The 16,489-nt window shown below is 37.3% G+C and overlaps 1 protein-coding gene across 1 annotated transcript in view; it reads left to right on the top strand.

The window, feature by feature from the left end:
* Positions 1–16,489, top strand: part of LOC104035801 (neural-cadherin) — a 68,484-nt gene that overhangs the window by 11,613 nt on the left and 40,382 nt on the right. The window contains exons 2-6 of the mRNA XM_075715422.1: positions 8,224–8,421; positions 9,292–9,517; positions 11,959–12,163; positions 13,239–13,350; positions 14,674–14,923. Of these exons, the coding sequence (XP_075571537.1) occupies positions 8,224–8,421; positions 9,292–9,517; positions 11,959–12,163; positions 13,239–13,350; positions 14,674–14,923 (991 nt within the window). The remainder of the gene's footprint in view (positions 1–8,223; positions 8,422–9,291; positions 9,518–11,958; positions 12,164–13,238; positions 13,351–14,673; positions 14,924–16,489) is intronic.

Genomic DNA, 16,489 nt, shown 5'->3' with positions numbered 1-16,489 from the left:
AAGTATTAAAGGCCTCTCCTCCTTCCTGCCACCCTTGGTGTAACAATATAGGTAGGTGGGGGAATATTTTTTTTTAGTTGCTGTATGAAATGACAGGATTGATTAGTTTGCAGTATCTGTGCAATCCAATGAGTTTTTATAACCCGACTTCTATATGAGGTTGGAGGAGCTAGTTCATGTTACTTTATGTTGAAGCCCTTTCCTGGAAAATTAATGGTGAACACCACAAAAGAGCTTTTTCAGATAAACCTGTATTTGGTAGCGCCATAAAGAACTAGTGAAGAACCTAAAGAAGAAAGGAACCATCATCTGATCAAGATACTTGGTTGCTTCTTGTAGTTTTCAGTATGTTCTTCAATTTTGATAAGTCTTTAACTTGGACTCACCTAAGGGTTCGTAATTTGAGAGGGCTTTCTGTTCCTTCGAAGTAGTAAGTCCTTCTATATGTCTTAAATTTGACATGAAAAATTGCTAATTATTTTACAAGATTGTGACACTCTTTATTAGAAATTTTCCTAAGCTTTTTGGACAAAGTATGTAACGCAGTCTTCGCAGTATATGAGTATTAAGGTTTTTTCCTGTTGTGTTTGGGGTTTTTCTTTGTTTGTGTTTTTAATAAGAACAGTTTCCTTTATTATACAAATGTGGTTTGTATCTCACCAAAGGATCAAATTTCTAACTTTGAATAGTTAATTTAAAATGTTATGTTTTCTCCTACATATTTAACTCTGCCTTTATTAAAGCTTCTCAATCTTAACAACTGTGCTTAATGAGGCACTGTCTGCCTTTTGAGAGCAGAGATTGGGAAAAAGGAATCTAGCGAGGAGGCTGACAGCAGGCACTGACCTTGATCTGCACTGCTGTTTTCTGAAAAGCATTTGAATGAAAGATTTTCATGGTTTTTCTTGGAGAAGTGACTTCCTTTCAAAAAAGTGAATTTTGTCTTAAACTAGGAAGAATTTAGGTATTGCACAAATCCTATCTGTATTGTGGCTTGGACCTTGTGGACTTGAAGGAATTTTATTGGATGTACTGTAATTCTTATTTTACTAAATCAGTTTCCTCAGCTGAGGTGGCCTATGTTTTTTACATCTATTGAAAGTTTAAACAGGTGTAGTGCTAAAATTAGTCTAACATAAAACGATGAAAGTCTTAACACCTAGGGACATTATGTAGCTAAATTGTGACATTCTTTGAAATGCTTCTGCTATAGAAAGTAACAGTTGGATTACGTTTAAGTAATTTACTCAGAGTATGTTGGTAGAGAACTGATTTCATTAGCTGTATGGATCTAGAAATTTGCCTACAGGCAGACCTAAAGAAAGATATTTTAAAGACTTTCTAATTTTTTTGGTTTTTAGTTACTTATTGCTGCTTTTAAAGAGCATTTTTGCTATGGTTAAACTTCCCAGCAAGTCAGTTAATGTTTTGCTTATGTTTTTTTTTTTCAAAGGTTGAAAACTGTGAGTCATGGCATACCATATATTTCCTGTGAGCGGACACTTGGGCCAGCTAGTGTATTACGATACCTAATGTAGTTTGAATTCAGAGTAAGGCAGTATAATAAATCCTTCTGTTTATCAGTTTTCAACCACAGATAGACATGAAAAATAAGCAATTATATATAGATACCTGTGATGAGGTTTCAGCAGTGGATTATGAAGATTGATTTTGGTGATAGGGAATGAATTTCAGTGCTGCAGCTTTTGTCAGTAATATTAAGTTAAAAGGAAGTAATTCCAACTGGAGGGACTATCAGAGAAAAAGCAGACTTCAGGATGAGCTGCCCTGAGAAGGATTTTTGATGATACACGAATTGACTCTAATAGGGAATTAAGCAGCTAAAGTAGGAAAAACCTCCAGACTCGATTTTATAATCTTAGTTTTAATTTTTTATATAAATTGAAGAGAGCTGTAGAGAGGGCTTAGTTTTGATATTGCAAAGGGCAAGTAAGTGGTGTTTGCAGATATGTGGGAAAAGCAATCTGCTCACAGAATCTGTTTTCATTAAACAGATTTATTTGTTTCCGTAGTGAAGAAAAATAAGAAAAAATAGGAAAAAATACTTTCTGGTCTAATAAAAAGATGATTTTACCCTTTTGAATATGAGGTATTATTTTCTGTATGACTTTTAGAAATACTGATTTTTAATATAAGATGTTCCAGTGTTATGTTAGTGTCGTGTTTATGTGCAGCAAGAGCCATCTTGAGTTTTATCTCTTGTTGCTCAGTATCTGTGAGAAAGCAATTTAAATTTTTCTGTTGTCTGAAGCTAGGGAGGAAAATCTGTCAAATGCAAAATCTACGCGTGTGCCAACAAGGTAATTAGCAGAACTATAGTTTTAGGATTTTTTTTGAATGGATGACATTGCATAGGATATCTACGGTGTGCCTGGTTTGAAAGTCAAGTAGCTAGTGTTTAATATTGAGGAAATTCTTATTGGTAGTGTATTACAAAACAGTTTGAAAATTCTTTTAGGGCTAATTAAGCCTGTGTCAGATTCCTGGCTTAGGATCTCAGCGGTGGGTTGACTTACGCTGCTGAATACAGTTGCAGGTATGTCCATTTGTTGTCGGGGCCTGGTATTCGGAACAGATAATTTAAGTAGAACCTGTCTGTGTGTTTGTAGGACTTAACCCAAATCCACAGAGGATTACCAGTTTTAAGCTGTTTCTGCTAAGATTTTGAGTGGAATTGTAACATACTATTTCTCCCATAATGTAGCTGTATTACTGTACAGGTACTACTTATATAGTACTAATAAACTACTAGTAATCATAATATATGGATGCAGATACATAATCCTGTACTACTACTATTAATATACTGATGTACATGTATAATATATCTGCAAGATACGTATGTGAGGGTGTTTTGATGGAAGGAGGCATTGAGACACCTTAGCTATCAAGAGATGTATGTTTCTAAAATTTCCTTCCTTCCACTGTCTTGAAGCACAAATAATTTTCATAAATAGGGGAGAAAATGAATTTTATATACCTTATATATTAGTTAAAGGTCTGGTTTAAGCTCCATTCTGTAGGAAAACTACTATTCTGTAGGAAAGCACCTATGTCAGTTACAAAATACAAGAGACTGCATTTTGTAATGTATATGTAATGATAATTGCAACAAATGAAAAACTTTTAAATATTTGCTGTGCTCCTTAGAATGTGGAGTTATGCTTTAAAAAATCATGTTCATGAACATATACTTTGAAATTCTTAACGTGTTGTCCTGCTAGACATACATATATTGCACATTATTGTCCATGTCAGTCTCTTCATCACATTCGTCCTCTGGCAAGTCCTTGTCCAATCATGCTTCACTGGACACCCTGATGTTGTTTCTACAAGTTGTCAGGTCACATCTGTAGGTTTCTGTGCAGAGAAGTACGGTCCTGTTTGGTATTTCTGTTACAGTTTTTGCTTTGATATATGGTACACAGTCAAGGGAAAACTTACTTCCAGTCATTTTCCTCCAGACTGCCTTTATCTGAAAGCAAAATCATGATCACTTATTTAGTATTTTTGCTTGTAAATCAGATTGCCTATGGTTGATGGAGGAAGATAATATACCGGTAAGATCTGTAAGGTCATATGCAGTGGTTATGTATACTGGTCAAGGGAGACACTTATTCCTGTCTCTTCGATTCTGTGCATTGCAGTTCCTGCTGACTATCCTAACAAAATTCTTAAGAGTATTCAGAGGTAACCAACATACTGCTGAAAGCTCTGATCTTGCCAAGATGTCAAATGACATTAAGGTCTCTTTATTAAAATACAAGTAGCTAGAGGAACGTGTGCGAGTCCTTTTAGTTTTTGATTAATAAAGTTTGCTAGGGCGTGTGAGGATTAATCTCAGGCCTGATGCAGTTTTCCACAGTTTCCTTAGAGAGGTATTTCTCAGTTATAATTATGTACTAAGTACCAGCATATTAATGTTCAGTGAACTGACAACCAGTAGGTGGCAAAAGTGGAATTTGTACCCAGGTTTATTACTTCTTGTTCAATAAAAATCAGTTATTCTTCAATTATGACTTATTTTGGGGTAGAGGAATACATGCATGTTAAGAACTTCATCAGAACTTGAAACAGAATGAGTTCACGGGTTGATTAGGATACTGGTTTCCAGACTCCAGAGATACAAAAATCAGTAACCTTTCCACTCCTGGCAGGGTTACCAAAGTGGCACTCAAATCCTCAATAGATCTTGCTATTATAGAGGCAGATTTTCAAAGGGTCTTAACTCAGCTTCTAATTTAGTGCTTGCTATTTTAAGCCTGCAGTATGCCCAGGCGAACTAAGCTAATAGTAGGTATTTACAAACTTGTGACAGCTTCCACAAGATCTGTTCTTTTGAGAAGAGACAGGCAATTTTGACACTAACTTCTGCCTTTTGCGCTCACTCTTTTTGGACAACCTTTTAATGGAAACCTTTGGAGCGTTCAAGGAGACACTGATCTCATTTGGCACTTCTCATTTAGAACTCGCCCTGCTGTGGGTTGCTGTGGTGTATTTCAACCTCAGACTCAGATCAAAATCTAACAAGTTCCCTCCTCTGCAGTTTCTTCAGGTGTCTCGGACTGGGACTTTTGGAATGCATGTTCTGACAGGAAACTCATCTCTTTGAAACACATCTAGTTCTATTTAGTATGGTAGTAGGAAATAATATCCATGCTGCTACTTTTTACATCATGATTTTTGGATGTTTTTTTGATGCTCCTCTGGCTTCTTTTGTGCTGTGCAGTTTAACAGCATCCGCAAGCAGAGGAGAAAGCCTGCAGCTGCTTTCACAGAGTCTGTGCAAATGTTGAAGAGAATTACACCTGGGTGACTCCAGGGACAGTGCAACAGCGGTGTGGGCTACAGTAGTCTCACCTCAGTGTCAGTCTTTTCTTGTAATGAAGCAATTCGAGTTTATCTTGGAAACTTTGCTTCACCTGCAATGTTATAAAGAACATTTGGCTAGAGAAGCCAAATTGAGCATCCTTACACCAGGCCTCCCAACACTTCTGACTGCAGAAGTGCAATACGTAACACACACAGTTCATCTCAGAGTCGAGAAGACTTTGTAAGACTTGGATATACTGAGAGTTTTTCCATGAAAATATAAAAATGCATGTTGTATCTATCCATATTCTACAATGGTGCAAGGCATGTTTAAGGTTCTTTTTCAGGAAACTGATCGCTTCTGTGATTCACTGTTAGATAAATTAGAAGTTTGGTTTTGCTGTAGCCACCATTTTTTAATATGTGCTATCTTAAGCTAATATTATATTCCCTGGAACATTAGATTCTGAGTACATGATATGATTACAAATAAATTCATTTGGACTTAACAAGTTACTGTCAATACACTTTCTATTGCTCTTTAGAGAAAGAAAAAAGCGATGTATTTGCAATTACAGTTCTAAAATTCAGATTAATTAATACAGTTTTACAAGCTTAACTAAGAAGAACTTTTGTGATTATCTTGGGTGAATGCTGATTTTTCCATTAAGAGAATTTTCTGGATGAGAACAGAAAGTACTCAAAGGTCATGATGGATTAAGTCTCAGGAATCTAAACTAAGAAACTTACATTTGACTTTGTTAATCGCAGCACCAAGGAGTTTTCTTTATGACGATCCACTTACTGGTTGTTTATAGATTGCAGATTATGATACAGTGTACTAAATATGCCACTTGTCATCAGACAGGGGTTCCCAATTATGAAAAGCTGAAGCTTGCAAGAGAGTGATGTGAAAGATATATTAGTACTGCCGTGGGAGCGAAGGGATAACATCAGTGAATGCATACATCAGACAAAAGTAACTTATTTTAGTTGGAACATGGATGTTTTTTGGAGAGGGATGTAATGCTGCAATTAAGGAAGTGGAAAGGGAGAGAGTACAGCTGTTCGGCCTAAGCAGCGCACCTTCCTGGGAGAGTATTCCTCCTTAGCAAGATAACACTGTTTACAAGATTAGGTGTTTTGGCAACACTTTATATTTAAAGTCTTAAATATTAAGTTCTTTGTATTATTAATTAGATTTAAATTAAACCTGATAATTTTAGATGTTCCTCTTTGTATGTTGTTTCAGTTCCTGTAGAGCTATTTTGAAAATAAATGCCTGTGTGTGTGTATATATATATGTGTGGTGGGTTGACCTTGGCTGGACGCCAGGTGCCACCAAGCTGCTCTATTGCTCCCCTCCTCAGCAGGACAGGCAGGGAGAAAATGAGATGGAAACAAATTTGTGGGTCAAGATAAAGGCAGTTTAATAAAAAGCAAAGGCCATGTGTGGAAGCAAAAGGAAACCCAAGATTTTATTCTCTACTTCCCATCAGCAGGGGAAGTGTCCGGCCACTTCCTGGGAAGCGGGGCTCCGGTATGCGTAGCGGTTGCTCTGGAAGACAAATGTAAATAACGAATGCCCGCCTTCCTCCTCCTTTCTGTTAGCTTTTATTGCTGAGCCGATGTCATATGGTATGGAATATCCCTTTGGTCAGCGTGGGTCAGCTGTCCTGGCTGTGCCCCCTCCCAAGATCTTGCCCACCCCCAGCCTACTGGTGAGGGGAGGAGATGTTGGAGACAGGAGCACTGCTCAGCAGTAGCCAAAACACTGGGGTGTTATCAACACCTTTCTAGCTGCCAGTACAAAGCACAGCACTATGAGGGCTGCTGAGGGGAAGACTAACTCCATCTCAGCCAGACCCAATACAATATGTTTTCATGTGTGTATAAATAATAAATACACACTCAAATCAAGTATTAACACCATCAACTTTAACAATTCTGACTTTACATCCGTTATTAAACTTTTTTATATATATATATATATACACACAACACGATAAATCATGTTGTAAATGCAGACAGCTGTTTTTACCTGGGCCACGTTCCCTTTCACTTCCCCAGGCTCGTTAGCTGGGGCACAGTGCCATGTCAGTGCAGGTGTACTGCTTTCGGTGTACTGCTTTCGGGGTCAGGGTGTGCATACACCACTCTTCTGGAGCCAGAGGCATTAAATATGGACTGCAGGAACACTCAGGTTGGCTTCTGTAGCAAAACTTTTTACAAGTTCAGTGACAGTCCAACTGGAGCTAAGCTGGCCAAAAGGCCCAACTTATAGTTATACTGTGCTCCCCGATGTTACTGATAAATATTATCAGTTACGAAAAAAATACTTTGTCACAGTCTTGTGTTACCCCAGCTAAGCTGCTTCAAAATCTGAGCTAGCTGTGCGTGATTGGAGGAAGCATTTTCTTCGGTTGAAAGTATATGTAAATTTATTAAGGAGAAAATGGCTTTCTGTCTTCTCTATCACTTTGCTTTCTTTGGAATGTGAAAATTTTAATCCTATCCTTTGTTCTTGTGTTCAGAAACTTTCTTCAGCCAGGATATTTTGCCACTCTTTCCTCCTTTAACAGGAATGTTTAACTCCATTCCTGGAGATTTCAGAGCAGTTTCTTCAGTCTGACATTTTTCCTTTCTGCCACCTTTTCAGCAATACCTGCCTGATATTTATTACTTGTTTAGGAGCTCTGTTGTCTTCACTGGTTGATTTAATAATGGCAGAGGCATAACATATACTTTTTCCTCAATTTTTAAGGATCTTCTGTTGTCGATTTTTGGAGAATTGAATAGTTCCATTCTGTGGTGGTTTGTTTTGGGGATTTTGTTTGTTTGCCTGTTTTTTAACAGTATTAACATTTAACAGTATTTAACATTTAATCTTTAATAGAAGTGAAAACTGTATTGAGATTTCAGTGAACCAGGAAAATCACTAGTTGGGGTAGATGGGTGAGAGTTTTTTGGCAACAAATATTTAATTTTCAAAATTCAGAGTTGCTGTAATCATTGCATAAACAAAATATTTCTTGATACTTCTTTATTTTTTTCTCTTCAGCAAGAAAACTTTTCAGAAGACATGTATTTAAATTTTGAAAATTTAAGAATATGTGATCTTTCCTATAAGGAGATACTAGTAGAATGTTAAGACGGTGGCCCTAATCTTGCAGTTCAGCAGTACTTGTGCTGGTTATTTTTTCCCCCATTGTGTCTGGATGCTGTTGATTGCAGATGAGCCTTAAAAACCAGGTTTTCTGGGTTACATGCCAGCAATATTGCAGACAATACACACTCAGGACTTGTTTCTGTTTCTGTTTCATGTTTCTGTTACTCTGAGTGCCATCAAGTAGCTATCTAAGTATTTCTTCATTTTTCTGTGACCGTTAGGAAAGGATTGGTACTTGGTGCACTTGTCACTTACTGTGACAGACGTGAATGACAACGTACCTGAATGGGCCATGGAGCCTTTCCCGTTCTTGGCTGTGGTTTCCCCTGAAGCTGCGGGAGGTACTGAAGTATACAAGCTGCTTGCTGTGGATGCAGATGAAGGCATCCATGGAGCTGTAGAATATTTTCTCTTGGAAGGTAAATTTTAACCCTCTCGTTCCCTGTGTATTACGCTTCACTTGTGACTTTCTTGTCCTTTATCCTCAGTTTCATTAGTGAAAGATCTTGCCTTCCTCCTGCAAAAGGTTCATAAGCCTTCAGCTCTGTGTGTGAGAAGAATCAACTTTTATTGAGGGTACAGACAGATTTGCCAGATTTGAAGTGCGTTCTCCTTGCAAAGTTGGGTTCCTGCCCAGATTGTCCCCGGGGAATGATGGGGGCTGGAGTGGTTGGTACTCCTCAGGGCTTTGGCCAGGGGGTGGCAATGGCAGCAGTAGTCAGTATCTCTCTGCTGGGCTGCCTGTTTATGAGATAGGGCAGTATGTGGAGCACAGTTTATTGGGTGGAGAGCGTTAATGTTCCTTCTCCTTTGCAGGAGTTGTGCTTCTGCTTAATTTCTAATAAATTTTTAAGTGTCTGGGTTGTGCCTTAGCTTTGCAAAGCTAGTATAGACTCATTAATAATTTTCTTTGTGGGGCTCAAAAGAAACTTCAGTAATAGTTCAAAACTGTCTAAGCAGAAGGGGAGTAGCAATCCTGCTCCAAAGGTTAATTTATTCCTCTTGGCCAGGACTCTAGCAGGGTGTTTTCACTTACTTAGGGTCAAATAACAGCAAAATATTGGAGGCTAAAGAAGAGTGATAATTGTCCAGAGAAGTAAAATGCAACTTAGAAGTGTAATCATGAATATAATTACCGATTTCTAAGTTCTAAAGAAACTTCTGAATTTTAGTGTGCATGCTGATTCTAAGCCAAAACCAACTCAGGAATTGATACCGTGTTCTCCTCTTAATTTTAATCAAGTAAAAATGTTGTTGATGACAATAATTTGTGGATCTGTTCTTTTTAGGTGGTGAAGACAGATTTGAAGTTGAGAAGGACACTGGCTGGGTTAAAACGACAGGTTTGCCATTGGTGAGGGACAAGGAGTATTTACTGACTGTACTAGCAGCAGATAAACTTGGAAGCAGAGGGTCTCCAGCCACTGTTTCTGTAATTGCTGGATTTCGACCACCACAGTTCACCAACATATCATACTTTGTTTATGTTCCTGAAAGTATGCTGCAAGGAAAATCGTAAGTAACAGTTAAAAATAGTGCAGTGAGATTGTGTTCCTAGTTTAACTTCTGTTTGATCTCCCCAAAGCCTCAGTATTGTTTGTGAATCATAAATAGATACTGTGAGTAGCAATTCAGATATCTTAATACACATGATCAAGATACAGTTTGATTGATTTATTTTTTAGTCACCCTTTTATACAGAAAAGCGGTATTATATAATCATGGTTTCTTCCTTTTTAAATGATATGGAAAGTATTAGCAGATGTTGATTGTGTCTTAATTTTCAAACAAAATGCAGAACACAAATTAGAACTGTTACATCATGAAGAAAGATATCCTGGTGTGAAAGAATATATTAATTTTATGTGTCAAATTTGGAGAAGTGCCTTCTCCATCAAGTAAAAAACAGAAAAAACAAAAGACTGTCTTTGCTGTCTTCATCAGTCATGGTGACAAACTGAGTAAAAATAAAGATGCCATAAAACTTGTAATTTTATTTTTCCATCCTTTGTCTAACCATGTGGATCTAAATATCACAGAAAATGTTAGTAACATAGGTCCACCTGAATACTGAGTTCTGTCTGTCCCAGACTGGTTTGGTTTTAGGGCAAACACTTCCTCTTCCAGTTGAATTGAGAATACTTTCGTCCAGTAAACGTCTTCCTTGTGCGGCCATTCAACTGTTATCATATTATCTGTAGTGTTGTATTTTACTGTTCGGTCTACAACATTCAGTTTTACAGTGTTTAAATAACCAAGGTGTGTTAAGATAAAAAAAATTAGCAACTGTAAATAGTAGATAACAAGGTTTTTCTTTAAAGCTGCAATAGACTTAAATAGCACAGGAGTGAAAGAAATGCAAGAACTGTGAAATGCTACAATACCTAAAAGGTACTTGCCATCTTGGGTTCAATAATGTTTAGGATTAAAAATAATTAAATTCTTTATAACTATTTTTTATCACTATTTAAAAATAGGTTTTCACACTGAGATGATAGTAGATTAGTCAGTTTGTCAAATTACTTGGTAATATCCAAAAGGAATGAAGTATTTAATGCAGTTATGTCAAAGAGGTTTGAATATACATAATGTGCCCAGTGATCCTGTTGCATGTTGACCAGAAATAGTCATGAAAATCCATGTAGAATCCTAAAGTTCTGATATTTAAATTGGACCAATTACACAAGTATGCAGGAAAACAGAGTTGCTGTCATGCACTGGGTTTCTGGGTTTAGGATTTCACAATTGTAGGCTGATTTAAGACTGCTGCTGAGCAGAGGAGTGCTACCAAATCTTTCTCGTCCTTTGGTCTGCCACTAGTGCTAATATGCTAGCTGCATGGGCAGGCTGATCCGATGAAAGACAAAGCCAAAAAAAGAAAAAAAAGGTTTCAGTTGGGTTGCTAAACATGCTCGCAGCATGGGCTTGTGATTTTTAGTGCTGACAGGAGTGGAGAGGTGGCGTGAACTTGCAGCCAGGGTAGGGAGTTAGGAGGAGGGCAAAATAATTCCTGTTGGCAGGAACACGGTTGTGCGCTGGCTGAAACTGACTGTGAGACCACATCATAGGAAAATACAGAAAAAGGCTAAAGTGAGATAATGACCTACAGCAACCTTTTCCATTGTTTCAGTAGTGCACCTGAGAGAAGTGAGAAGATAGCAGCATGGAAATACAACAGGGAAAAAGGTGTTTGGACAAACTGAGTTTTGTCTTTTTGATTGTACTTGTCACTGGATCATACATGTTGGTAGGTTCTCCTGGAAGATGGAATTCTTTTTCCTAGGAAACCTGCATGATAAGGCAACAAACACTTGAGAAATTAGTATTCTGTTTTGAACCCTTTAATTATTTTTTAATTTCTTCTTTTACTTCATACTGCAAGTACTTTTTCCACTGGAAGACTTTAAACACATTGGACTTCAGTGGAAAAAAGATAGTGCCAAACAAGAGCTAAAAACATATATCCTGTATAACCTGTAACGAGCATGCCGTTAGTGACTGGTGTTTATCCTTTTGCAGTTATCTGTTGAACCTTTAGCATGGTATGACTGCAGCAGCAAACTTACCATGCTGTTATTAAAATTAATCTTTTGCATCTTGCTTTATCTTTCAGTTTCCTGCCTGAAAACCATCACTACCATAGAAGAAAGTTAGAATAGGCAAATTCAGTTGCAGCAAAAATTAAATCCTCTGTTCCTGCGTTTTTAATCCTTACTGTGTTCTGCTTCCAAGAATCCTATCTTTATCTGTTTAACCTCAAGATGATAAAACTACTGTATAACAAAACATGTGAATTTGGTGTTTAGGTACACCTATTACTGACTTCAGTGAGTATTGCTCTGATCAGACCTACAGGATTGCACCATCATTTCTGATATGTATAATTTTTGTCATATTTTTCAGTATGTTGTATTATGTGCTTAAGAGTCCTCTTTTTTATTTAATTTTAAATGCAGCTTTCTTACAGCCACTGCTGTATCATATCAAAAGAAATCCCTGAGCTACAGTTTACTAACTAATCCTAGTGGTCTATTCAGTATTGATCGGGCAACAGGAGATATCAGTTTAACTCGGAGTGTGGATTATGAGAGTGACCAACACCGGTATGTTCTTTTGGTCAGAGCAGAGGAAAATGAGGAGCAGTTCAGTACGGCAGCTGAGGTAGGTGTTCGCTTCTGGCAGTCTGTATGTCAGCCTTTCCAGATTTCTGTACAAATTCACTAGGGGCTTCCGTTTCCCCAGCTCATGCTGTCTATTCTACTATCCATTTTAAAAATCTTTCTGTCTATCAGTAGATGTTGAGGGCTGGTTTAGGTACTGTTAGAGTTCAGTCTTGCAGATGCTGAAAAGGCTATTTCTGAGGGATCAGTATGCCATCCCATCATAGGTCCTAGGCCTTATCTGGGAAGATATGGTGTCTTGGAGGATTATGAGATGATTTTACAAATACATTTAGCCTAAATATAGTTTAACTTGCACCTGCTTTACACTGGTACAACCTCAGTAGTTAAGAGAGAGCAACTCCCAGTTTATACCAACCTATGTAAGGGTAGATGGAGTACACGTCTACCTGTTGCGTTGTGATGCAGAATACCTCAGTACGTCTTCAGACAGCCTGAAGCGTAGCAGTCTGAGCTGCCATAAAGGCTAATTTAACACACTCCTTACTGTTTGAATTGTAAACAATGCAACTGTGGACTCATATTTGACATAGGAATATGAAAACATTTTTAAAGATGTTAGAAGCAGAATTGTATTTCTTACTTGTTTTACCATAATCGGTTCCATTTACGTCTGATTTATGGTCCTATAATTTAATTCAGAACTTGGTCTTGGAGATTAATCCTGCTAAAATGTAATATGCTTGGCAGTAGAATTTTTAGCGTTACAAATCACGGAAGTGTTGGAAGATAATGGAAAAAGGATGCTTGGAAACCAGATGGTCCCTTTTCCTTTAAATTAGTAATAGGGAGTAATCAATGGAGATGAAGGGCGAGTGGAAAATGTTGCTACAGGGGACTGGGACTTGGCAATTCCTAGTATTTTTGGAATCTGATATTTCAACGGTTCTCGGTAGGAAAAGAGCAATCTAAGAAAAATGGCTTATCCTATGTGCTATAGCTTCTGACCACCTCAAGGATGTTTTGGGGAAAATCTTCCATCCGATATTTCTAGAGCAATGAAGTTGTTGCCTTGATTCACTTTGCTGTTTAACATTACCCTCTTCTCCATTAAGGTTTTGGTTGTAATCACAGATGTGAATGATTGTGCCCCCGAATTTCATCAGTCAATTTACAGCAAAATTGGTGTTCCTGAAACAGTTACTATGACAACTGCGCTTCTACAAGGTTAGTACTTCTAAAACAATTTGTTACATTCAGTATGAGTATTTTTTTTTCCTCTGACTAATTAGAATTCAGTTCAGAAGGCAAAATTACCTACCCCAGCATGGGTAGTTGTAACGCTCTGAAGGCAAATGGCACCTTGTAGAATTGGGTCATAATTATTTACTACTGCCACAACCCGAACAATTTTGGGGGACGTGATACAAAGGAAACAGATCTTCTTTGTAGGATTTTGAAGTAACAGGACTTCAGTTGTGGTTGGTATTATAGCAGCAGGCTTATAGTAGCAGTCTTGCAACATTTTTTTTTTGAAGAAGGAGAGTGATGTTGGATCAGAAATTATGGACACATCAGCTCACCACCTCCGCCCGTCTTTAAGAGCCCTGTGTGGGCTTGCTGTAGAGAATACTGCTCTTCTGCGTTAAAAGCCTCTTGCATGGTTTAACTGTTTTATGTGAGGTTTTGTTTGGATGCTTGAGAAAAACTCTTTGCTTCTTCCCAATGTAACCAATAACTTAAGCTTTAAATGATGGTGCTCTGTAAATTATGTAGATTTTGATTTTGTAAACTGCAAAAATCTTATATTGAAAATGTTTGTAAAGAAATGAGAAGGTCCTGGCAATAAAACAAATTTATGTCAACTAAGCAGTTGTAGAAGGGCCTTATATTAGTCTTTAACCCTTACATAAATTTTTATAAATCTTGAGGAGAAAAAGGAAATTAAACTACAGGAAAATTGCTGTTCCCTAGTAAATAGGATTTTATAACCTCCTGCTGTTCTACTTAGTGATTTATCCTGTACTAATGGTAGTCTGTCAGTTACTATTCTGGTAACTGCTTTTAGCATAGGTTTTTATAGGTTATGGGTAGGATCTGACAAACACATAACTTGCATCGGTTGAATAATATATGTAAATATTTCACCTTCAATCACACAGGGTGTGGTCTGTCTGAGTGATCTTAAGTCAGCGGTATAGACCAGGTGGACATGAGAACAGACATCTCTGTGTGGGAATACGTTCTCAGTAGTACAGGGCTCTTCAAATCCAGCAGACAAAGGCAAGATGTAGTGGCTGAATTCAACCAGCGACTTTACTTTTTTTTTTTTTTTAAACAACTTATTTTCAAGTAAAGGTTACTTCAATAAAAAGCAGAGGGGATAGCACAGTTTTATAAATTATTTCAAGCGCCACATGCCAAGGCAAATGCTATTACAGTTTTATACTACGCACTAATTAATTCTCTTGTTAAGAAACTTAACATTCCAATTCTCAAACTTTGATCTACACAATGTCTTTCTCTTCTCTTTCTCTTCTCTTTTAACAGTGACAGCCACTGACTGCGATTCAAAAGAGAATGCCGAATTAGTATATTACACTTTGAGTCAAGACTTTAGTATTACTTCTCATGGTACTATTTTTCCAGCAACACAGCTGGACTATGAGCGACCTAACCATCTTTATGAGTTCATAATTATGGCTATAGATAAAGGGGAAGAGCCAAAGACGGGGACAGCAACTGTTAGGATCCATGTTTCAAATGTGAATGATGAAGCACCTGAGTTTTCCCAGACAACGTAAATACATACTCTTAAAACTCTGTTATCTTTGTCTTTTACTGTTGCTTTTTATATTTTGGTTGAAAGGCTGGTCATTACAGGATGGTAACTGGCTTTGGTTCAATCAAATCTGGGATCTGGACTGACAAATGTGGGATGATCTTTTGACTCTGAGACTCTCTTACTACCAGTAAAAGAAAAAAAAAAAAGGCAGCTTTAGGTTTGGTTCTTAATTTTAAGGTTTAGGCATACTTTCAGTGTATAGTAGGACTTGTGTATCTAGCTAGATTGAGGTAGTATATAGACAGTCTCTTCTGACAGATGTTGCACTTATGTTTTTTCCAGTATGTACTGAAAGAGGCTGCACAGTAATTTCGGATTATATGTTTCAAGAGGACTCCTCCCCCACCAAAGGAAATCAAGCAGAAAAAGCAGGCAACTCAGTGTTGTCCTCAGCCCTCATCCAGAGTACATGGAGAATTTTTGCCTTTTAAGTAGGCAGTTTAAGCTTAGACAGAGTCAACAGTCCGCATCCCCAGTTTATAATTGTTAAAGAAAAATGCTTAGATGACAGAATCCTAAATAACCACTGAATTATAAAAAACACAAGACAAATGTCAATAAGTAGAGTTCACTTAGTCCCATGCCCTACAAACCATACTTTTTTTTTTCTTCTAAAGCCTCAGTAAGCATTTTTCTTCCATAGCTGGGGCTCAGAAGCATCTGAAGCAATGTCAAAAGTACTATAAATTTGCATTCATGTTAGAGGCTTAGTAATGGAATTCCCAGTCAGCTTCTGCATCAACCTTCTACTCTTAAAAGTAGAAGCTGCTCAGAACAAAACCCAGGCAGAGATTTCAGTGATGCTAAGCTTGTGGTTTAGCTGAACGAAACATCAAAGCTTTCTGACGGTCCTTATTTTATGTAAAGGTAACCTCTGGCTTCAAAATCTTGTGCCTTCCTTTCTTTCCTGAACACTGCTTAGGAGATATGGCTTGGAAAAGTTGATCTTTTTTAAATTCTTACTAGATCTCTATGCATTTTCAAATACTAAACCATTAAGTTTCTCACTCTTCGGATGATGTCTATTTTTCATTTGTTTATTTGTTTTAATGTTCAGGGTCATTGAATATTTATCTGTATCTGTTAACCTTGTATCTGTTCCTAATTTTTTAATCAGAAATGAGTGCTAGTATTAAAGATGCTGTAAACATCTCTAACAAATTGGAAGCAGAAAACATAGTTTACAATAAACCCCACCTGCCAGCTCTTACATTTAAAGTTTACTGAAGAATACAACTAAAATAAACATTATTTTAAATTACCAAACATTCACAAGAAGCTTTTCTGTTCCCTATGCAATAGCAGGGAAGCTGCTATTGTATATATGTGTAGATTGGCATTGGAATTGAATTCAGCTCCTGGAATTCAAATTATCTCAAGTTTTTGTTTAACCAGGTTAACCAGGCTTTGATTTTGCTTCATCTTTCCAGTTATGAAGAAGATCTGGAACCCAGAGCTGAATTTCAGACAGAACTTAGTTGAAGTTTTCTGTGAAATAAATTCATCATGAACACCCATAAA

Source organism: Pelecanus crispus, chromosome 8 (assembly GCF_030463565.1).
Source record: "Pelecanus crispus isolate bPelCri1 chromosome 8, bPelCri1.pri, whole genome shotgun sequence".
In the NCBI taxonomy this organism is placed as follows: domain Eukaryota; kingdom Metazoa; phylum Chordata; class Aves; order Pelecaniformes; family Pelecanidae; genus Pelecanus; species Pelecanus crispus.
The sequence above is the reverse complement of the archived record's forward strand: the minus strand, read 5'-3'. Positions and strand labels throughout refer to the sequence as shown.